Raw genomic sequence first — 24,933 nt, forward strand, 5'->3', positions numbered from 1 at the left:
GACAAAGGGTTTAATTAGGAGGGGGAAAATAGAGTAAGAGGAAGCTTGCTGGGAACATAAAAACTGACTGCAAAAGCTTCTATAGCTATGTGAAGAGAAAAAGATTAGTGAAGACAAACGTAGGTCCCTTGCAGTCAGATTCAGGTGAATTTATAATGGGGAACAAAGAAATGGTTAAACAAATACTTTGGTTCTGTTTTCACGAAGGAAGACGCAAATAACCTTCCAGAAATACTAGGACGGAGGGTCTAGTGAGGAGGAGGAACTGAAGGATATCCTTATAAAGCAGGAAATTGTGTTTGGGAAATTGATGGGATTGAAGGCCGATAAATCCCCGGGGCCTGATAGTCTGCATCCTAGAGTACTTAAGGAAGAGGCCCTAGAAATAGTGGCTGCATTGGTGATCATTTTCCAACAGTCTATCGACTCTGGATCAGTTCCTATCACCACTGTTTAAAAAAGGAGGGAGAGAGAAAACGGGTAATTATAGACCAGTTAGCCTGACCTCAGTAGTGGGGAAAATGTTGGAATTAATTATTAAAGATGAAATAGCAGTGCATTTGGAAAGCAGTGACAGGATCGGTGGAAGTCATGGATTTATGAAAGGGAAATCATACTTGACAAATCTTCTGGAATTTTTTGAGGATGTAACTAGTAGAGTGGACAAGGGAGAACCAGTGGATGTGGTGTATTTGGACTTTCAAAAGGCTTTTGACAAGGTCCCACAGAAGAGATTGGTGTGCAAAATCAAAGCACATGGTATTGGGGATAATGTACTGACATGGATAGAAAACCGGTTGGCAGACAGGAAGCAGAGAGTCGGGATAAATGGGTCCTTTTCAGAATGGCCTGCAGTGACTAGTGGAGTGCCGCAGGACTCAGTGCTGGGACCCCAGCTCTTTACAATATACATTAATGATTTAGATGAAGGTATTAAGTGTAATATCTCCAGGTTTGCAGATGGCACTAAACTGGATGGCGGTGTGAGCTGTGAGGAGGATGCTAAAAGGCTGCAGGGTGACTTGGATGGGTTAGGTGAGTGGGCAGATGCATGGCAGATGGAGTATAATGTGGATTAATGTGAGGTTATCCACTTTGGGGGCAAAAACACGAAGGCAGAATATTACCTGAATGGCGGCAGATTAGGAAAGGGGGAGGTGCAACGAGACCTGGGTGTTATGGTTCATCAGTCATTGAAAGCTGGCATGCAGGTACAGAAGGCAAATGGTATGTTGGCCTTCATAGCTAGGGGATTTGAGTATAGGAGCAGGGAGGTCTTACTGCAGTTGTACAGGGCCTTGGTGAGGCCTCACCTGGAATATTATTAGTTTTGGTCTTCTAATCTGAGGAAGAACGTTCATGCTATTGAGGAAGTGCAGGAAAGGTTCACCAGACTGATTCCTGGGATGGCGGGACTGACATATGAGCCTTTATACACTGGTGTTTAGAAGGCTGAGAGGGGATCTCATAGAAACTTACAAGATTCTGACAGGACTGGACAGGCTAGATGCGGGAAGAATGTTTCCGATGATGGGGAAGTCCAGAACCAGAGGACACCGTCTTAGGATAAGGGGTAGGCCATTTAGGACTGCGATGAGGAGAAACTTCTTCACTCAGAGTTGTTAACCTGTGGAATTCCCTACCGCAGAGTTGTTGATACCAGTTAATTGAATATATTCAAGAGGGAGTTAGATATGGCCCTTGCGGCTAAAGGATCAAGGGGTATGGAGAGAAAGCAGGAAAGGGGTACTGAGGGAATGATCAGCCATTATCTTATTGAATGGTGGTGCCAGCTCGAAGGGCCGAATGGTCTACTCCTGTACCTATTTTCTATGTTTCCATTGGATCTCTTCCTCTGCAACACAGTCCTCCACTCAATACTGCCCAGCTCTGCAGCAGATGACTCCTGAGAAGGGAGCATCACATAGAGCAGAAACTGGAAGCAGGCACTGAGACTGGCCCTCATAACCTCCACCCATAACAACTCCGAATCCTCCATTGCACATACCTCACCTTGCACACATTTAGAACATTCCACCTGAGCAAGGGTACATTCCTGGATGCATTCTGGTGCTCTTCCACTCTGACACTGGACAGAGGAATTTGAGTACATTGAAGCTGTGGCTGACATACTTAGCTTTCCAGACACAAGTTTGCTGGGTTTTTTTTAGTGCAATCCAACACCCCACTACAACAAACACGTTGGCCCTGAATTTTTTCGATGTGATTTACACTGCTCTTGCACCTTTTTAAAAAAAAAAGTGACCAATCTGCCACTGGCCTCTAGAGGGAGATGCACAGAAGCTTCCCAGGGAAGCTCATTTGCATTACCCTTGGTATAAGCTTTAGTTTAAAACTGACATTAAGGTGGTGCAAGCGGCTGCACCTCCAGGAAATTTTGGTGCAGCATTATGCCATCTGGAGGGAGGTGTCACTAGCACTGACTGCCAACTCCCTCAACCCCAGGACTGCAGAACAGCACTGCAAAAAGTTCCACATCCTCAGCAGGGCATGCAAGGCAATACACTGCACACCTCTTATTTAAGGAGTGAGCCTTTGGCTTAGTTGCACTTTGAGGAAACTGGGAAAGTCACTTAAAGGTGGCCAAGCACCAAAAAAGGGCTTTCCAGTGAGTTTTCATGCTGGAATAATTTCCAGCCAACAGTCAGAGTGAGAAATGCAAATGGGGCTGTGGAAACATCAGGAGAGGGAGGACATTTTCTTGCTGGATAGCTCTCCGCCTCTAGCGACAAGACCAGCCTCAAGGATACCTGCTGAGGAGTGTCCCAGAAACCTGCAAAATGTCGACCAGTACTTGCTGCTACCATAGTGCAACAGCTCCAGGATCATGAGGAATCTCTTGGGACCCTCTTAAAAGCACAAGAGAACCACCCTCATAAGTTGTTATGATCTGGAATGCACTTTCTGAAAGGGTGGTGGAAGCAGATTCAATAGTAACTTTCAAAATTAAATTGGATAAATACTTTTAAAGGAAAAATTTGCAGGGCTATGGGGAAAGGGCAGGAGAGTGGGACTAATTGAACAGCTCTTTCAAAGAGCCAGCACAGGCACAATGGGCCAAATGGCATCCTACTGTGTTGCATGATTCTATGATTCAACCCCTCAGAAGTTGCACATGACTTGTATATTAGATGAACTAGTCCTGAATTACTATTGATAATAATTGTCAGTGAATGGTGTATAAATTTAGCCTGCATGTAATACCTAACAGTAAATCACAAACCCTGACAAGTTCTGATAAATACTTATCTATTGGTATCACAGATCAATGACTGCCATATGTTTGGTATGTAATAAGAGAGAGTGAGCTAAGTAATCCAAAGACATGCACATAGCTAAATCAAGTTTGCAATTTTGGTATAAATAACGTAGCCAACGACCACTGATGTGATCACAAAATAGTCAACATGACCTTCAAAGAGCTCTAAGTGGGAACATTGTTTGGTATTTTAGTTTAGCAATGATAGCAACTTTATATAAAATGCTACAAAGTGAATTTTAGGCAATCCAAAATTCTGTAAATTGTAAGGTCAAGGTATTTCTCAATGCACTACATGAATTGCAAGTTTATTAGTAGTACAGTAATTACCTATTACACACTAGAGATGCTAAATACTCAATATACTGACTCCATTTTTCATTTATAAACATTATTGCCTTAAATTGTGCTGTTTCTTGTTTCTGTACATTGATAAATGGAAAGTCCATTTTCAGGTTAAGTCACTGGTGTTTTTGTTTTGTCAGACAGGTATTAAGTTTTTCACCAAGTTTTTGAATGAGGAAAGCCAGCTCCTCTGTTGCTTGAGACTTGTCTTCTAGAAGTTCGTATCGAAGACTTGAGATGTCCTGTTTAATTTCTTTTAGTTCACCTGGGAAATAACATTGCAGTATCAGTGAGAATACTAAGACTACAGAGATAACTGTACAACAAACATTGATTTAAGGTACTGAGATATGTAAAATATCATTAGAAAAGAACATGATGTAGCAAAATAGGAATCACGAACTATAAGTAGAATCTTTCAAAAGTGACATTGCTAGAAGCAAATTGTCATAAACACTGTTGCAGTTGTCAGTGATGGATTCTTCATCATCTTCTAACTACTGCCATTTATTCCTTATTATCCCCCCCGCCACCACATCTACACTTCATTAAAACTAGGAGTAAAAGAATAACTTTGTCAATTCATCTTTAATTTTCTAACCCGTGAAATCATCTTGCAAGGCTACTTACTGCATAATACAGACCAATGGGCAATTACAGGTGTAAATATGCATCAAAAATACAAGTGTGTATTAGAGTTTAATCACCTGACTGCAACATGTTACGAAATATAAGAAACAGATCTTGGGCTCAATTTTCCTGTGATTTGTGCCATTTTTTGGCCTAAGTTTTAAAAAAAAAAAAAGTTTCCCCAATCAATTTGCACCAGTGTAACTCAGTTAATTATGATTTTTTTTTTTAGGTACTTTTTTTTTTCAGCCAAAGTGGGCATAAGAACATAAGAATTAGGAACAGGAGTAGGCCATCTAGCCCCTTGAGCCTGCTCCGCCATTCAATAAGATCATGGCTGATCTGGTCGTGGACTCAGCTCCACTTACCCGCCCTCTCCCCGTAACCCTTAATTCCCTTATTGCTTAAAAATCTATCTATCTTTGACTTGAAAACATTCAATGAGCCAGCCTCAACTGCTTCCTTGGGCAGAGAATTTCACAGATTCACAACCCTCTGGGAGAAGAAATTCTTTCTCAACTCTGTTTTAAATTGGCTCCTCCGTATTTTGAGGCTGTGCCCCCTAGTTCTAGTCTCCCCCACCAATGGAAACAACCTCTCTGCCTCTATCTTGTCTATCCCTTTCATGATTTTAAATATTTCTATAAGATCACCCCTCATCCTTCTGAACTCCAAGGAGTAAAGACCCAGTCTACTCAATCTATCATCATAATGTAACCCCCTCATTTCTCGAATCAGCCTAGTGAATCGTCTCTGTACCCCTTCCAAAGCTAGTATATCCTTCCTTGAGTAAGGTGACCAAAACTGCACGCAGTACTCCAGGTGCGGCCTTACCAATACCTTATACAGTTGCAGCAACACCTCCCTGCTTTTGTACTCCATCCCTTTCACAATGAAGGCCAACATTCCATTTGCCTTCCTGATTACCTGCTGCACCTGCAAACTAACCTTTTGGGATTCATGCACAAGGACCCCCAGGTCCCTCTGCACCACAGCATGTTGTAATTTCTCCCCATTCAAATAATACTGTTTTTTTTTTTCCCAAGGTGGATGACCTCACACTTTCCGACATTGTATTCCATCTGCCAAACCTTAGCCCATTCGCCTAACCTATCCAAATCTTGTAGCCTCTGAGTCCTCTACACAACCCGCTTTCCCACTAATCTAAGTGTCATCTGCAAATTTTGTTGCACTACACTCTGTCCCCTCTTCTAGGTCATCTATGTATATTGTAAACAGTTGTGGTCCCAGCACTGATCCCTGTGGCACACCACTAACCACTGATTTCCAACCGGAAAAGGACCCATTTATCCCGACTCTCTGCTTTCTGTTCACCAGCCAATTCTCTATCCATGCTAATACATTTCCTCTGACTCCGCGTACCTTTATCTTCTGCAGTAACCTTTTGTGTGGCACCTTATCGAATACCTTTTAGAAATCTAAATACACCACATCCATCGGTACACCTCTATCCACCATCAAAGAATTCCAGTAAGTTAGTTAAACATGATTTCCCTTTCATGAATCCATGCTGCGTCTGCTTGATTGCACTATTCCTATCCAGATGTCCCGCTATTTCTTCCTTTTTAATGATAGTTTCAAGCATTTTCCCCACTACAGATGTTAAACTAACCGGCCTATAGTTGCCTGCCTTTTGCCTGCCCCCTTTTTTAAACCGAGGCGTTACATTAGCTGCTCTCCAATCCGCTGGTACCTCCCCAGAGTCCAGAGAATTTTGATAGATTATAACAAATGCATCTGCTATAACTTCCGCCATCTCTTTTAATACCCTGGGATGCATTTCATCAGGACCAGGGGACTTGTCTACCTTCAGTCCCATTAGTCTGTCCAGCACTACCTCCCTAGTGATAGTGATCATCTCAAGGTCCTCCCTTCCCACATTCCTATGACCAGCAATTTTTGGCATGGTTTTGTGTCTTCCACTGTGAAGACGGAAGCAAAATAATTGTTTAAGGTCTCAGCCATTTCCACATTTCCCATTATTAAATCCTCCTCCTCATCTTCTAAGGGACCAACATTTACTTTCGTCACTCTTTTCCGTTTTATATATCTGTAAAAGCTTTTACTATCTGTTTTTATGTTTTGCGCAAGTTTACTTTCGTAATCTATCTTCCCTTTCTTTATTGCTTTTTTAGTCATTCTTTGCTGTTGCTTAAAATCTTCCCAATCCTCTAGTTTCCCACTAACCTGCCACCCACAACAATTCTGACCATTTGGGCAAGTTTGGCCAGCTGAGTTACTCCAGTTCTGCTTAGGCCAGCGTATGTGGCCTCTGCAGAAAACCCTTTTGGAGAGTTAAAGAAATCGGTGCAGGTAAGTGCAGCAGATGCCCAGACAGCAGCAGCAGGAAAGGTAAGAGGGGGGGGGCGGGGGGGGGAAGCCTTTCGGGTGTAATTAGGTGCGGGAACTGGCAGGGAGGAGGCCATTTGGTCTGGGATAGGGGCGGGGGAGCGGACCAGGAGGCCAATCGGCCTGGGCTAGGGGTGGGAGAGCTCACCGGCAAGCCCTTCGGCCTGGGCTGGGGCAGGGAATGGGACCGGCTTTAATAATTAGAGGTAAGTTGCTGCAATATATTTTAATGTGTTTTTAAGTTAATGCAATGTATTTAATGTGTTTTTAAATCGATGCAGTGTGTTTTAATGTGTTGGGAGCTGACTATGTTTCACTTTGCAGCCTGAGCTCGCATTGTCCCTGGTTACCATGGCAGCCTGATCTTTTTGGTGCAGATCAAGGCTCCACCTCCAAAACTAAAGGATAGGTTAGGCCATGCCAAAATGAAAAAAATCCAATAGGGAAACTTAGAAAATTTTTTGGGGTGTACTTGGGCCCCCAAAAAAAGGCGTAACTCCAAGTATGCCAAAAAAAAGCTTTGGGGCAAATTGAGCCCTTGGAAAGGGGAACCAAAATTAGGAATTAGGACATTTGATCATGACATTTTGGCTTTTTGACTCCAATGTCTCAAGTCTGTTTTTTTTTTTCTCTCTTAAGCCAAGGTGTTGGCCTTGGCTTAGTGATCGCATTCTTGTTTCTAAGTCAGAAGGTTTTGGGTTCAAGCCCCACTCGAGACTTCAGCACATATATTAAGCTGACACTTCAGGGAGCACTATATGAATAAGAGTAGGAGAATTCTCCTGGTATCCTGGGCATCACTTATTCCTCAACCAACAACCAACAGGGAAACCCAGTTTACTGGGATATTTGTATGCTAGGGGAAGATGCCCAGGCCTGTAGTGGTGCAATAGAGGCTCCTGTGCCAATAAGAGGCAGAAGTTGGAATGGCAACCTGCAAATGAGGGTGTCCGGGGGTCTGAAATCGAGGAGAGGAAAACATTTATTTCACAATCTTTTTAGCCGTGCTTTCTCTCGGATTGTTGTTGATTACAGTTCTCTTTTTTAATACACAGTGGTCTTTCCTAGCCCAGAACAGGACCTACGCTTGCTCTCTCCAGGCATATATGCCACTGTGTCTATTGAAGGCAAGTTGGGTTGGGCAAGGCACCCCAGAAACTCCACTTGACATAACAGGGACATGCCTAAGAAGACCCAACTCCTTGGTGTGATGGGCCCCAAATCAAGTGGATCTGGGTTCTATTCCAAATTGTAGCCTAGGGGTAATATATTAGCATGGATAGAGGATTGGCTAACTAACAGAAAACAGAGAGTTGAGATAAATGAGTTATTTTCCATTTGGCAAACTGTAACTAGTGGGGTGCCACAGGGATCTGTGCTGGGGCCTCAACTATTTACAATCTATATCAATGATTTGGATGAAGGGACCGAGTGTAACGTAGCCAAGTTTGCTGCTGATACAACGATTGGTGGGAAAGCAAGCTGTGAGGGAGACACAAAAAATCTGCAAAGGGATATAGACAGGCTAAGTGAGTGGGCAAACATTGGGCAGATGGAGTATAATGTGGGAAAGTGTGATGTGATCCACTTTGGCAGAAAAAAATAAAAAAGCAAATTATTATTTAAATGCAGAAAAATTACAAAATGCTGCAGCACTTAGGGTTCCTTGTGCTTGAAACACAAAGTTAGTATGCAGGTACAGCAAGTAATCAGGAAGGAAAATGGAATATTGGCCTTTATTGCAAGGGGGATGGAGTATAAATGCAGAGAAGTCCTGCTAGAACTGTATAGGGTATTGGTGAGGCCACACCTGGAGTACTGCATACAGTTTTGGTCTCCTTATTTAAGGAAGGATATACTTGCATTGGAGGCTGATCAGTGAAGGTTCACTAGGTTGATTCCTGAGATGAAGGGGTTGACTTATGAAAAAAGGTTGAGCAGGCCTGTACCCATTGGAGTTCAGAAGAATAAGAGGTGATATTATTGAACCATACAAGATAATGAGGGCTCGACAAGGTAGATGCAGAGAGGATATTTCCACTCATGGGGGAAACGAACTAGTTTCAGAATAAGGGGTCACCCATTTAGAACTGAGATGAGGAGGAATTTCTTCTCCGCATTGTAAATCTGTGGAATTCTCTGCCCTAGAGAGCTGTGGAGGCTGGGTCATTGAATGTACTTAAGGCAGAGATACAGATTTTTGAGCGATAAGGGAGTTGAGGGTTATGGGGAGCAGGGAAAGGATTTGGAGCTGAGCCCATGATCAGATCAGCCATGATCTTATTGGATGGCGGAGAAGGCTCGAGGGGCCAAATGGCCTACTCCTGCTCCTATTTCTTATTCTTAAGTGTATTCTAACCTTTTTTACCAATTTTCTTGCTTAACTTCTTCGATAATGACATATGCAAAGATATAGTTCAATGGTGCTCTTAGTCTTCCTCATCCAAGTAACCATTCATGATGTGTGAACCTGGACAGTAGTGTTAGGAGGTTATTCAACCTTGAATAGCATCACAGCCAAGCCCAAACATGTCCTCACCTGATGCCATGTGTACTTTGCAGTAGGAGTTTAGTGATCAAGAGTGGGAGCCCTGGTTATTGATTTTTACCCTCACTTGTCTAGTTTATTGTGCAAAAGTATTATTACTTTGTCTCAGGTCAGCTAACTCAGCACAAACCAGAAATCTAACTTGGGACCATTCAGATTTGTAGGCTTAGTAAAGCACCACACAATGGGCCAACTCTTGGTCGTAGCATGTGCCATTAGTTAGACTTTTTGCTGCATCCTTCTGTTCGAATATAATTTGCGCAGTAACTTGTTACAAGTGTGAGCTGGCATCTGCCACGTTAAGTGAACGATGGAACTATCTCCTTAACCAATGAGATTTAAGGATTGAGAAAGGAATGACAGAGAAGGAAATGGGATGAATCAGTCAAATCAGATACAGAAAAATAAAACAAGGCAGAGAGAAAAAAAGACAGAGGAGAGGAAAAATTGAAAATTGAAATTTTTTTAAATCTCTAAGAAGAATTTACTACATGCAGGAATGAAACTCAACAATTTAAATTGTTCCTTTCTGAACCAAAGAGGTTGACTGTCATTGTATTAACAATTATCACGTTAAAAGGGTACTTGCACTGTTAAGCATGAGCCCTAACTTTCAGTGTCGAGTTTAATGGGCAATTAATGTGAAAATCCAGCAAGTTCATAAAAATAACAAGGAGTTGAGGGCGAACTGCTGCTTGTGCGAGGCAAACAACGGAGTGATGTAAATCGACCAGAAAGTTATGGAGATTTGCAACTCGTGCCGTATTTTTTCTTCCCTTGAACTTGCTGGCTGATTTATGCATTAATAACAGCATGTGGTGAACTCGGTTATTTTTCCAGGAAGATTTGGCCCAATGCATTTACTAATGCAAAAAGGCTTTTAAAAGATATAGGATGCACCACTAGTCCCATGACTGAGCATGTTGAGGATGCCACTACACAGTTTCTTTGTGATAGAAAGAGAGGGGAATTATACAGCAATATTTGAATTCCAAAAACATTTTTCAGAATATGATGGACTTTACTGGGAAGTGAGATGATCCTTTTTACAGGGAAATCATTTGATATAAATATTCACTAATTTACCTGAATGTTGTTGATCCCTTACCTTCATTAACTTCATCATTTTCTTTATCAACTTGTGCTTTCAAGACATATCGCTTAATCAGTCGTTTCATTATTTGCTAGGAAAAACAAGAAAATAATTCAAATAAGAGTATCAAAGAACATTCCTAAAAATAGATGACTTTGCTTATAACAAGAATTGTTCTGTGAATTCTGACTACCAATGAATATATTTACACAGTGATTATTTATATTTTTGCGGCTTTCTGCTCATGCTCGCTGTTAACCGAGGCCGCGCATGCACAGTACCCAACAAGTGCGGCCTGCAGTGGACCACGCTTTCCTTGGCTCCATGTGGAGAAGGTTGGTCTCTGGATGCATGCTGGCCGGGAGGAGAAGAAAGAATCAAAAGGGGGGAGAGAGAGAGAGAGAGAGAGAGAGAGAAAACTGCAGTGGAGGGAAGAGGAGGTCAGGAACTCTGGGTAAAGAGCACAGAGCAGTGAGGATGGGGCAAAAACATGATCCAGGTCTAAAGTGGGGGATGAGAGTGAGAACGTGATCCAGATGGTGAGACGGATCATGTTCTTCAAACCCCACCCTTTTATACCCGCACCACATTCTCCCTCTCCTCCCCACAGACCTAGTTGATTTCTCAAAGCTTGGTGCATGTGTGGCAAGTGACATAACTGGACAAGACGAAATCCAGAAGTCATAACATTGTTACTATTCATTTCATACCCAATAAACCTGTTAACAATCTGTGACCCACACACAATGCCCCATCTATGGAGGCAGGGGGATGGGTGAGGTGTGAAGTCATGAACCCAGGGGGGAGGATCTTGGGCAGGGGGGGGAGGAACCTAGGAAAGGGGAGGTCATGAACCTGGAGAGGGGGAAGGGGGCTGGAGGAACTTGGGCAGGGGGAGAAGGTCAGGCATCTGGGTGGTGTGGGGGGTGGCGGTGAGGTTAGGAACTTGGGGAGGGAGGGAGGTCAGGAACTTGTTGGGGAGGGAAATGGTCAAAACCTGGGAGTGTGAGGAAGGTTAGGAACTTCTCGGGGTGGGGGGGGGGGGGGGAAGAGAGAGAGAGAGAGAGAAAGAGAAGGTCTTAACCCACAAGGGTGAGCCCTGTCTATTCTATGCGAGCTCTGTTCTGTCTGGAGCAAGGCAGTCAGAATGGCTGAAATTACACTTTGCAAACTAATTGATTACCTAGGCAGGCAGGAACTAATTACTCATTCCAGATAAACTGCTGGATGTGTCTGGTCCCCTTGGAGGACAGATCAGAGATCTGGTGTTGGAAATAAATGCGACCACATATTTAAATGTCCTGAATCAGGTGTTAATAGAACTCTATAAATACTGCTCACACATAATGAACCTGTTTACACCAAATTAATTAGCATCAAAGAACATATGAAAATGTGAATTGATGTTCTCATCAAAAATCATCTTGTTAATTTGAACATTTTACAGTCTCTGCACCTACACTGCATATGTACAGCTGGCACACATTGCTCTCTTTCCATATAGTACGTTTACATTTGGCCAATGCAGCATTGGTGAGATGTTAATAGGACCACAATCGCAAACAGTTTCTAATGACACACTTTCTGAAAATCATGCATAACAGCCTGGCAAATTTCAACATTCTGCTGTATTGAATTCAAAATGCCGGGGCCAATATTCTATTTGCAATTTGATCAGTGAAATTTAAATCACTTAAAATATTATTTGAGGAAATGATGTAGTGGGATAATACATTGCAGCTAAGAGTGGCAACATGGTTATTTTACTTATCAACCTTTTCAAAAACCCAAATCTCTGTTGCCTCACCCACAGAAATAGAGCGAATAGCTTGATGTCAATGTCTTGCTCTGGTGCAGGAGGACCATAGTAAGTCTGTTGAGGTCAGAACATTTTGAGCATTTTAAGTGTGCTAGTTGTTCTGCCATGGCATTGCTCTAAGATAATCTAGGATCAGTTTGCTGTTGTAATATTTATCTGGCAACCTGGCCTGTTCCTTTAGCGCCACTGTGAGGAAATAAGTCCTGAGGTCCATTACAATCTGATGGCTCCTCTCTTTATCTCCACTATCACATCCACATCTCATTAGCCACCCCTCACCCTTATCCTCATGCAATCATACCTGTGAACAATACACAAGGGTAGGCACTTAGATATTTTATGCAATGTTTCTGTAAATTTTCTGTTAAAATGTTGTCAAACATGAAAATCTTTATTTTCAGCACTTTCTGGTCTTGGACAGATTTATGTGCACCTTTGGAAGTGGCTTAGTGAGTTGCAGTGAATGGTGAGACATAACAGTAGCCCCCCCCCCCCCCCGCAATGGTGATTAGTGTGAAAGGAATGGCTTGGTCTTTTGTAGAAATGCTTTATGGTGTTGGTGTGGGGTGGTGCCAACCTGGCTTATCATGTGGCAGGCATATGGGTGCACAGCATAAAGTTAAATTAAATCTGGCCATGATAAGGCCATCCCTAGCCTCCCAGGCACCAATGTGGTTGGGTACCGATGCCGTGTCCTGTGCAGCATCAGGTGAAGGTTGGTGTGGTTGTTGGTGCTGCTGGTGTTGTGGTTCATCGTGGTCTGATTCTGAGGGCCAAGATGAGCCAGTTGAAGTAATAGATGGCAGGTGAAGTACAGATGACAGGAGCATTCAGTCAATGGTGAGTGAGTTCTTCCAATGAGGTGACACTGGATGGAGACTTTGCTGGAAACACTTGCAGCCTACAAATCTGTGCTGCAAATGGACTGAGGCTTCTGCCTGAGGAAAGTGATCATCCGTCAGGTGGGAGCTTTCACTGAACATTTGATGCTGTCAAGTAATCAGCTGGAGCAAAGGCCACAGAACTCCTGCCTCAGGATAACCGACATGGTTCCCGAGCTGCGTGAATCCCGTGGCCATGCAGGGAAATTTTTAAAGTCAGTGAAAAAAGGATCTTGAGTGCCTGCAAACTACCTGATCATCTCAATTGGGTCCCCCGCCACTGCTGGTCAGGTCAGCTCCGCGATGACAGACGCGTCTGGGGGAAAGATGCGTGGGAGCGTCAAAAATAATAACCTTCCCATCCGACCTGCCGCTGATTGCACTCACTACCACCCAAGAAAATTCCAGCCTTCAGTTTGACACTGAGGAAGAGCTCACTGCAAACGTGTCTACTTCCAGTTTAACAGGAGCAGGTTTGGGGTTGGATGAGTAACTTGCTCTTGAGGTGGAGTGCTAATTATAATATTTAAATGAAACTTTCTCCGATTTTATTATCAATTTGGAATTAACCGCTGCGGCTGTAGTTTCTATGGGCTTGGGAAACCCGGCAGCTGAAGGGAGGTAGGAGCTCCAACAGGTAAGTGCTTTTCCAGCGCTGCTTGTGGGTCAGGAGGAGCAGGACCCTCAAGCAAGCTTGCCGCAATCTGCCTCTGCCCTGCAATCTTCAGAACCCCCCACCGCGATCGACCAAACTCTGCCTCACTCCAAGCACCCGCCCACAACCACCGATCTTTGATTGTTTTCTTTGCTGCCTTGTAGCGCAGCCTTTCCTGCCTGGCAGTCAGTCTGCCTCGCAGTCAGTCTGCCTCAATCTGGACGGCTACTAGGCGCATTTCCGGCATTTCTCTGTTTTCTGGACGCTGACAGGTGCATCTGCTCCCTCCCCCCTTCCTGCAAATAGAGACTAACGTGTTTCAAACTGTTATGGGCACATTTGAATGATACCTCCAACCAATGATAGAATGTATCATAAAGTCATTGCTTTACAAAGGTCAGCAATTTCTTGCTTTCTGTATTTTGGAATAGAGAGACTAAATTAAATGTGTGTCAAACTGTCAACTGTTGTCGTCTTTTTAAATACTTTTTTTTTAAACCCCTTTTTTTTCAGTCCTCAACACATGTGCAAAGTGATAAATTGCAAAATGGGGCAGTCCTAGCTTGGTTTATTTAATTGTAAAAACTTCTATGTTCTTATACCTTTACCTAATACTGTCCTTTTTTTGTAGTTCCTTTTGCCACCTATTTTCACTGCAAAACCTTATTGTATTCAGATCCAACACTCCCATGTGTACTGCAAGAGCAGGGGAGTTATCTCTGGTGTCCTGGCCAATATTTATCCCTCAATCAACATAACAAAAACACATTATCTGGTCATTATCACATTGCTGTTTGTGGGAGCTTGCTGCAGACAAGTTGGCTGCTGCGTTTCCCACATTACAACAGTGACTACACTCCAAAAGTACTTCATAGGCTGTAAAGCGCTTTGAGGCGTTCTGTGGTTGTGAAAGGTGCTATATAAATGCAAGTCTTTACTTTCCAGCAGGAGTCACTGACTGGTCACCAGGAGCAGGAACCCTGATCAATTTTCCGCTCCCTATCCTGTGACTATAGCCCTTTTTTAAGTTTGTAGCTGCAATATTTCTATGTATGCCTGGAAACTCCAGATATTTTGACGGGGTCATTTTGGGTGATAGTATAAAATGGGTGATATCGGATCAGCCACCCATTATATCTCTTTCCTGATTTTGAAAATTAGGAGAGAGATATAATGGGTGGCTAATCGATACTGCCTGTTTTACTCTCTCCGTCTTTTACATGTTCCAGGATTAAAACAAAAGCATGATGAGCTCTCGCGCTCTCATTTTACTTCTAGCCCTTGTGAAGCACGCAAGTTTTCTAATAAAAGTTAGGAACTTATTTTCCTTGATTTCCTCCATGAATCCCATATCACGAAAGTTTTAGTGTCTGTTCTCAACATTATTTAGTTTAGCCTGATGTCTTTGTTCCTAACAAAGCATTTTCAACGTTCCATATGATGTATCACATGGCTTCAGTCCTAATGAACACTGCTCATTAAACCCGGCTGGAGTTCAGCATATTAGCATCAAGCTTTTCCCTGATGGCTTTCAGTGCTTTATTGGGATCCTTGTTGAATTTTCTGCGTAACTCTGTCAAAGACTGTGCCCTCAGTCAATTTCTGGTAGTGCACTGCAGATCTATATACCCTATCCCCCCAGTCCTTTTAATTTCCTTTCTGATCATTTTTCTTTCCTGGACAGGTGTCAATTAAACTGAGCCATGCTGTAAAACAGATCAGATGTGCTGCAGCCCCAGTGGTGACTTCATGTGACTTCCTCCATGTCTTTATTCATTCATTAGTGGTTATTTATAGAGGCAAGAGGGAGGTGCTTTGTTATATGTAACTTTCAACAGAAATTAAATCCCTGATCAGACTGGGTATAGTATCTAGCCTATCTGATCCCTAGCTGTCTAATTGAAAGAGGGTAATACATCTATTTAATCACCTGAGGATAAGAGAAACTTCTTTATACAGAGTTGTGAGGCTGTGGAATTCACTTCCAGGGTTAGTGGCTGAGGCATAAACTATTTCAACATTCAAGATTAGATTGGATAAGTCAATGATTGACAAGGAGTTTGAAGGATATGGGAATAGGGTGGATAAATATGAGCATTGTTTGCTTGGATGGAGAGTACACACTGACACAGACTGGTTGGGCCAAATGGCCTGTTTCTCTGTTGTAACGTCTATGTATTTTTATGTATAGAAATTTGGTGAGATGTGGACCTACTGATCATGGTGGAACTGTGACTGCGATCCCTAGTCTAGTAGAGCAGGGATTGTTCTGTACAGCCCAGTGGTGATAGGTGCCCCTTTGATCCCGTATAGCCTATTCAAGAGGAAGGAGGGACTGATGACTGCATTTTGATTCGTCTCTCCAGTTCCTGGTAATTTACTGGGGAAGTAGGTATGCAGCCTGATGAGGTGACGTGTCTTTTTTATCTATATTTGAGAGGGGATGCGGTTTACAGCTTTCTGATGAAAATGATATTTGACCGATTCTTGTTTAGTGTGATTTACCCAACTTATTCTAACGCTCTTTCCTGTTTAAAAACTTGTTTAAAATGGGTTTCTAGTCAAGGACACTTTGCAAGGGTGAGGCAAGATTTCTTCTTTTCGGTACTTGTTCTAAAATCGTAAACTGAATCTTTATACGCGTATTTGCAGTTTCGCTACAAATTATGAACATTGGAGATCTTTCCCAAAGGTGACAAAGTAAATACAACAAAGCATAGATTTTTAAATTTCAAATAAATTAGTTCAATCCTCATCATAGCAAATCTGTTGAATAGATGTCAAATTATTATGCAAAGTCAAAAATGACTACAAAGAAAATATTCACATGCAGCACATACCTGGTATCTCGTTGGTTGGTTTATAATGCTGTTGAAACTTTGAGTTTCTGAAATTCTTAGATTAGACTGTGCAAAAAGATTCAGCTGCAAAAAACAGAATACAAACCTTTAAAACCATAGAATCTTAGAGCACAAAAGGGGCCATTCGGCCCATCACACCTGTGCCGGCCTTTTTGAAAGCTATCCAATTAGTCCCACTCCCTTGCTCTTTCCCCATAGCTCTGCAAATGTTTCCTTTTCAAGTGGATATTCAATTCCCTTTTGAAAGTTACGATTGAATTTGCTTCCTCCACTCTTTTTTTTTTTTAGGCAGTTCATTCCAGATCATAACAATTTGCTGCATAAAAATATTTCTCCTCATCTCTCCCCAATTATCTCTTTTGCTAATGATCTTAAACCTGTGTCTTCTGCTTACCAACCCTCTTGCCAATGGAAACAGTTTCTCCTTATTTACTATTAAAACTTTTCATAATTTGAACACCTCTATTAAATCACTGGTTTATCTGCTCTGCTCTCAGGAGAACAATCTCAGCTTCTCTAGGCTCAGCTTCTGAAGCTCCTCATCCCTGGTACCAGTAGAGTAAATCTCCTTTGCACCCTCTCCAAGGCATCCTTCCTAAAGTGTGGTGCCCAGAATTGGACACAGTACCCATAGCAAGAGGATTTGAGTATAGGAACAGGGAGGTCTTACTGCAGTTGTACAGGGCCTTGGTGAGACCACACCTTGAGTATTTTGTGCAGTTTTGGTCTCCTAATCTGAGGAAGGACATTCTTGCTATAGAGGGAGTGCAGCGAAGGTTCACCAGACTGATTCCTGGGTGATATCGGATCATGGTTACTCCCCTGTCAGGTCAGTTACGCATGATCTTAGCCAAAAGGCCGAGAAGAGAGCCTTTACAATAGACTTTGTGAAACAGTACTGATTTGGTGTCAGCTGTGACTCAGTGGTAGCACTCTCACCACTCAGTCACAAGTTTGTGGGTTCAAGAATTCTAGAATTTTTTGAGGATGTAACTAGTAGAGTGGACAAGGGAGAACCAGTGGATGTGATGTATTTGGACTTTCAAAAGGCTTTTGACAAGGTCCCACACAAGAGACTGGTGTGCAAAATCAAAGCACATGGTATTGGGGGTAATATACTGACGTGGATAGGGAACTGGTTGGCAGACAGGAAGCAGAGAGTCGGGATAAACGGGTCCTTTTCAGAATGGCAGGCAGTGACTAGTGGGGTACCGCAGGGTTCAGTGCTGGGACCCCAGCTCTTTAAAATATACATTAATGATTTGGATGAAGGAATTGAGTGTAATATATCCAAGTTTGCAGATGACACTAAGTTGGGTGGCAGTGCGAGCTGCGAGGAGGATACTTGGAGGCGGCAGGGGAACTTGGACAGGTTAGGTGAATGGGCAAATACATGGCAGATGCAGTATAATGTGAATAAGTGTGAGGTTATCCACTTCGGTTGCAAAAACAAGAAGGCAGATTATTATTTGAATTGAGACAGATTAGTAAAAGGGGAGGTGCAACGAGACCTGGGTGTCATGATAGATTAGTCATTGAAGGTAGGCATGCAGGTACAGCAGGCAGTAATGAAGGCAAATGGCATGCTGGCCTTCATAGCGAGAGGATTTGAGTATAGGAACAGGGAGGTCTTACTGCAGTTGTACAGGGCCTTGGTGAGACCACACCTTGAGTATTTTGTGCAGTTTTGGTCTCCTAATCTGAGGAAGGACATTCTTGCTATAGAGGGAGTGCAGCGAAGGTTCACCAGACTGATTCCTGGGATGCAGGACTGACCTATGAAGAAAGACTGGATCGACTAGGCTTATATTCACTGGAATTTAGAAGAATGAGAGGGGATCTCATAGAAACATATAAAATTCTGACGGAATTGGACAGGTTAGATGCAGGAATAATGTTCCCGATGTTGGGGAAGTCCAGAACCAAGGGTCACAGTCTCAGGATAAGGGGTAAGCCATTTAGGACCGAGATGAGGTGAAACTTCTTCACTCAGAATTGTGAACCTGTGGAATTCTCTACCACAGAAAGTTGTTGAGGCCAGTTCATTAGATATATTCAAAAGGGAGTTGGATGTGGCCCTTACGGCTAAAGAGATCAAGGGGTATGGAGAGAAAGCAGGAATGGGGTACTGAAGTTGCATGATCAACTATGATCATATTGAATGGTGGGTGCAGGCTCGAAGGGCTGAATGGCCTACTCCTGCACCTACTTTCTATGTTTCTATGTAAGCCCCATGCAGGGAGTTGACCACATAATGCAGGCTGATATTGTATCCAGGCAGTACTGAGATTGAACTGCACTGTCGGAGATGCCGTGTTTCGGATGAGACATTAAACCAAGGCCCCATCTGACCTCTTGGGTGGATGTATAAGATTATACAGCATTATTTCAAAGAAGAGCAGTGGTGTTCTCCCTGGTGTCCTGGCCAATATTTATCCCTCAACCAATAACTAAAAAGCAGTGTGGTCATTATCTCATTGCAGTTTATGAGACCTTGCCATGCATAAATTGACTGACTCATTTCCTACATTACAACAGTGATGACACGTCAAAAATACTTCATTGGCTGTGAAACGCTTTGGGACGAACTGAGGTGCAGAAAGGTACTATATAAATGAAAGTCTTTGTAAACCCTTCAAATACATACCCTAGACTTTGAATTCATCATTCCAATTTCAACATCTTTCTTCAATCTTTTCCTTCTGCATTTGAACAGACCAAGGAGACAGTTTTTGATTCTTACTATTAAACTGATGCATGACTTTGGAGTAGGCACAAGACTGAACGGAGGGGGTAAGGTTTTCCCATGGTCAAAGTAAAACAGCCACAGCTTTGAACGAGCAAATTTCCATTCCACATCTGCATCATCCTAAGGGAAAAGAGAAATAAAAACCATGATCTGATTGACAGTAATAATAAAAAATGACAACAAGCGCAGTAAAATTTAATTTCAAAAGTTCAGTTGGCCTGTTGGAAGCGAATAAATGTTTATTTGTGAAATTATTTGAAAATAAAATTGTTGCCGTTATTTTAAATTCTGCTTCTCTCCCTCAACGATCACCGTAGTTCCGTCCCCGCATAATCGCCACTGCTCCCCCCAATTGTCATCACTACCTTCCCAATCGCCACATTTCTCCTTGATCAGCACCGTTGCACCCCACGATCGCACCATGCCCGATCACCATCGCTCCCCGAATCACCACCACTGTCCCCTTGATCGCCATTGTTCCGTCCCCCTGATCATCATTGCTATCCTGATTGCCACCACTCCGTCCCCATCAATCGGCGTCACTCTGCCCCCCATGATTGTCACCGCTCTGCCATACCCGATTCCCACCAATCCGCCCCTTCCAATTGCCACCGCTCCGCCCCCCCCTGATCAGCACACCCCCTTGATCACCACCCACCCCTTTCCTATGGACCTATTATTTTCTTTTCGCTGGGCTCCTGATATTGTGGCAGCCGGGAGGTGGTGGGCTGCCCAGGTTGCTTGATTCACAGCTGTTGCCCGCTATCCTAATGAACACAGTCTCAAATTTGCGTGTATGTGGGCAGCGGGTTTGGACACTATCCTTCTACTTCAAATCCGGCCCACATACTGCTGATCTTCAAGATGGCTGTAAATGAAATGCATTAGGGCAGGATCAGACCAGCTAGTTCAATTCCTAGTATGCAGCAAAAATACCCTACAGTTCAGTGCAATTTGACACGAAAGTGGCAATTTGATAAAGATAGCATATGAGGAATGATAGAAATGACACAAAATGATATCTGAAGCAGAAGGTGAATGCATATTGTTGGGTCAGAGTAGATAGCATTTTGCAATGATACCGGGCCTCGGTTACTTGATAATGACGGTGTACAAAATATCTGTTCACACCTACCTTGAATGAGCTATAAAGAATGTTGGCTTCAAGATGAAGGACACAATGACCCCAATATTAACATGGAGCCAGGGAGGGTACAAGGGAGGCCTAAATCGGTCGAAGAACCCAGTAAGGCAGAGACGTGGAGGCTCTGCCGCTCTTCACGGGTGGACTCCATTAACATATTGTAGGTTCGCTTCCCTCCCGGCAGCCAACCAAATGGACATCCCTGGCCGGTAGGCGGGAGGGACTTCAAGTGGCAGGTGGCCACAGCACTGGGAAGAAAGCATCAGTAATCGGGAGGGCTGCGGTCAGAAAGGATGAGGGGAGGTCAGCGATCGGGAAGATCGGGGATTGGGAAGGATGGGGGGAGATTGGTGATGGAGGAGGTCGGGAATCGGGAAGGATGCGGGGTGGCCGGAGATCGGGAAGGATGGGGGGTGGCCGGGGATCGGGAAGGATGGGGGGAGGTCGGGGATTGGGAAGGATGGGGGGGAGGTCGGGGATTGGGAAGGATGGGGGGGAGGTCGGGGATTGGGAAGGATGGGGGGGAGGTCGGGGATTGGGAAGGATGGGGGGAGGTCGATAATGGAGGAGGGTGGAGATCGAGAAAGATGGGAGGAGGTCGGGGATCAGGAAAGATGGGTTCAGGTCGGGGATCGGGAAGGATGGGGTCAGGTCGGGGATCGGGAAGGATGGGGTCAGGTCGGGGATCGTAAACGATGGGGTCAGGTCGAGGATCGGGAAGGATGGGGGTATCGGGAAGGATGGGGTTAGGTCGGGGATCGGGAAGGATGGGGGGAGGTCGGGTATCGGGAGGGATGGGACGAGGTCGGGGATTGGGGAGAGGTCGGGGATCGGGAAGGATGGTGTCGGGTCGGGGATCGTGAAGGATGGGAGGAGGTCGGCGATCGGGAAGGATGGGGTTAGGTCAGGGATCGAGAAGGATGGGGGGAGGTCGGGAATCGGGAAGGATGGGGGGAGGTCAGCGATCGGGAAGGATGGGGTTAGGTCAGGGATCGAGAAGGATGGTGTCGGGTCGGGAATCGGGGAGGTTGGGGATCGGGAAGGATGGGAGGAGGTCGGGGATCGGGAAGGATGGGAGGAGGTCGGGGATCGGGAAGGATGGGGGGAGATCGGGGATTGGGAAGGATGGGGGGAGGTCGGGAATCGGGAAGGATGGTGTCGGGTCGGGGATCGGGAAGGATGGGGGAGGTCGGGAATCGGGAAGGATGGGGGGAGGTCGGGAATCGGGAAGGATGGGGTTAGGTCAGGGATCGAGAAGGATGGTGTCGGGTCGGGAATCGGGAAGGATGGGGGGAGGTCGGGGATCGGGAAGGATGGGAGGAGGTCGGGGATCGGGAAGGATGGGGGAGATCGGGGATTGGGAAGGATGGGGGGGAGGTCGGGAATCGGGAAGGATGGGGTGGGGGGGGGTTGGGGAAGTGCTGGGGGAGGCAGAATCCTTGAGGGGCCTGGGGGGAGCACTCCTGGTCCTTCTGGCCCACTAGTGTACTAAAAGAGTCATACCTTGGGGAGCCGGCAGCTCCCACCTCGGATCAGCTGCCAGGAAACACACAGCCCGGGCGTCTTCCACACTTACCATTAAATCTAAGTCGTGGCGTCAATGATGTCTTCAACACAATTTCAGTGTATTAATTAGGTTCCCAACTGTATTTTGCGGGAGTCTCATCCTTGGCCTGATTTCTACACCTTAAAATTGAAAGGGGCGGGCAGGGGGTTAGGTTGCCCGATTCTGATATTTTATGTACCCTCACCCCCCCAACCTTCTCCTGCTCAGGGTGGCTAAAATTGAGGCCAATATTTTTTATAGTAACTAAAGTATTTAAAGATTATTAAAGCACTCAGTATGTCCTACCTCAATTTCCTGATATGAGCTATTGATCATGGCAATCAGCATGTTGAGCAAAACCACAACCATGGTGACATTGTATATTCCATATAAAACATATCCAATGTTCTCAATGAATTTGTGGTCATATTTAACGACAACAGAAGATACTTCAGACAAACCAAAGATTGACCAGAATAGTGTCTTGAAACTTTCTTCAATTCTGAGGAAGGTAAAAGATTAAAATTTATTAGATGCCATTGTGACAGCATACTTTGTTAAACTGTTAATAATTAAAAATATGCTTGAAAAGGTAAGAACAGATTGTTATAATACATAACAGCCTCAGAATTCCCAACAATCATTTTTACATAGGATTACATAAGATATACAGCACAGAAACAGGCCAGTCGGCCCAACCAGTCCATGTCGGCATTTATGCTCCACTCGAGCCTCCTCCCGTTAATCCTTATCTAAATCTATCAGCATAATCCTCGATTCCCTTCCCCTCATATGCTTATCTAGCCTCCCCTTAAATGCATCTATACTATTCATTTCAACCACTGCATCGTTTCTAGATAAAATTGTTTAAAATTTAGCTTTTTAATAAAATTGTTTAAAATGTAGTTCTTTTAATTGGCTTCTTTTTGTCTTCTTCCCTTATGTTAACCCTGAATGTTAGAACATTATCGTCATTAAATTATAAATGCTCCCTTACTCCCTCCCTTACTTTGTTTATTGCTCCCTCCTCTTGCGTTAAAACTAAAATCCTAAATTGCATTGGTCTTTGTGGATTCTTTAACATACCCTTTTAGAAATGAGTCCTTCACAATTTCAATAAATTCCAACTTGGATGCAGACTGTCCCCATTATGCACTCCAGTCAATACGAGAAAGATTGAAGTCCCCCAGGATCACTATTGAAGACTTGACTGTCATCTGTCATCGTCTCTGACAAAACTGCATCAACTTCCCTTGATTACTTGGTGGCCTGTTGCATATTTCTATTACTGATGTTTTCCCTTTAGTGCCCTTTCATTCTATCCAAAGAGACTCGGTACCACTTCCAGCATCCATCTTCATTGTGACTAGTCTCTCCCGAGCAAATAATGTCACCCCACATCCTGGCTTACCTTCCATCATCGATTGATTTCAATCAGATTTCAGTCACTCCTATTATGATCTGGAATTTGCGGTGGGTAATAACAGCGAACGAACAGCGTTTGCTGTTTTTGCTCCTTTGAAACTGACCGCAACTTCAGAATTTAACACATGCACATCCTAATGCGGAAATCCGCAACTTGCAGTCTGAGATTCACTGCTCCGACAGTGGCTTGCTGTGGGCCCGCACCGTCCCCTACACCCCCAACACACACACACAGCCGACAATCAGGGAAATCAGCGAATCTGACAAAAACTTCAGCTTTTCTGTGGTAGTATCGCTGTTAAATATCCTATTAGAAGTTAGACCCTTTTTGGATTAGGTGGAACTGCGATTTTAACAGTGTATTGACTGCTAAACAAACATTATGGCTCTGAAAAAATAATTAAAATTTTGTGGAATGTCAAATTTATCCATTTTAATAAAAAATACAATTTTTAAGAAACTTAAAAAAAAATGTTTTCTTCAAAAGGTGGCTCATCCTTATTTCAGGTTTACCTTTTCCCCATGGGAGAACCCCAATCTTTGTTTTGCTCTCTAACATTTTTAAAATGTTTGAATCAAAGGAACGTATTGACTTTCTGGTTCCCGATCTATGAGAGTTGTGCATTGTTTTGGCTGTTTAGATAACTTGTTGACATCGCAGCAGCTCGCATTAAGAATTCCCGATTCGCTTACACTGATCTCAACTGAACTTCGGGAAAGCTGAACTTCTCGCCACAGAGATCACAAGATATTTGTGGGAAGTTCATTTGGGGCCCGTGGGGAATGCCTTTGCTTCTGCTGAGCAAAAGAAATACAATTATGTTGTGTAAAGGGTCCTGTTGATAAGACTTTCTCTTTTAAGTAATCAGATTTATCAGAATGGCAAAGATTTGGCAATGTTGAAAGAGACGCATTGGTGTAGCAGTTTGGAGTACCTGCAGATTGCAGCACAAAGCAGTGAGAAGTGCATTCAATTCCCCGACCCTGGTAAGTTTCCATTTATATCCACGTCCCTGTAGCTATGTAGCTGCTCGGTGTGGCCTCACTGGAAAATCGGAGGAAAATTCACCCTATCCCCCTATTACTCTTGTAGCATTGATTTAGAATGGCATTGGTGGAGGGATGAAAGCAGGTCCTGTGCCTGCCTTCTCATTTACAGTTGATACGTGGCCTGGGGAAACCAGGGAAGGGGAAAAAACTAAAGGGAGTGTTATTAGGTTATAATACAAAATAAATTGACAAAATGTGTACTCACGTAGTGAAGGCTGGATTCACTTTTGCACCAAGATAGTAGGAATACAGGATAAACATCCCAATCATGAAAGCAAGAAACACCATTATAAAAATGACCATGAATTTGAATATGTCTTTCACCGTCCTTCCAAGGGAAATTTGTAATGGACCAAAGCTTTCATTTGCAGGCAGGATATAAGCGATTCGTGAAAAACTAAGAACAACAGCTATTGCATAGAGGCCTTCAGATATGATCTGAGGATCAGAGGGAACCCATCTGTCTCTGGCTGAAAAGATAAGAGAAAAAATATTAGCACAAGAACTATTAATTGTCATGCTTCTGTTTAAAATCAC

At 43.7% G+C, this 24,933-nt stretch overlaps 1 protein-coding gene across 1 annotated transcript in view; it reads right to left on the minus strand.

Moving 5' to 3' along the window:
* Window positions 1-3,741: 3,741 nt before the first annotated feature.
* LOC139231135 (short transient receptor potential channel 3-like) overlaps window positions 3,742-24,933 on the minus strand; it is a 178,991-nt gene continuing 157,799 nt past the window's right edge. The window contains exons 10-15 of the mRNA XM_070862492.1: window positions 24,602-24,866; window positions 22,228-22,423; window positions 19,130-19,351; window positions 16,462-16,545; window positions 10,282-10,357; window positions 3,742-3,890 (exon numbers count right to left, since the gene is read on the minus strand). Of these exons, the coding sequence (XP_070718593.1) occupies window positions 3,742-3,890; window positions 10,282-10,357; window positions 16,462-16,545; window positions 19,130-19,351; window positions 22,228-22,423; window positions 24,602-24,866 (992 nt within the window). The remainder of the gene's footprint in view (window positions 3,891-10,281; window positions 10,358-16,461; window positions 16,546-19,129; window positions 19,352-22,227; window positions 22,424-24,601; window positions 24,867-24,933) is intronic.

This window comes from Pristiophorus japonicus, chromosome 2 (genome assembly GCF_044704955.1).
Source record: "Pristiophorus japonicus isolate sPriJap1 chromosome 2, sPriJap1.hap1, whole genome shotgun sequence".
Taxonomy (NCBI): domain Eukaryota; kingdom Metazoa; phylum Chordata; class Chondrichthyes; family Pristiophoridae; genus Pristiophorus; species Pristiophorus japonicus.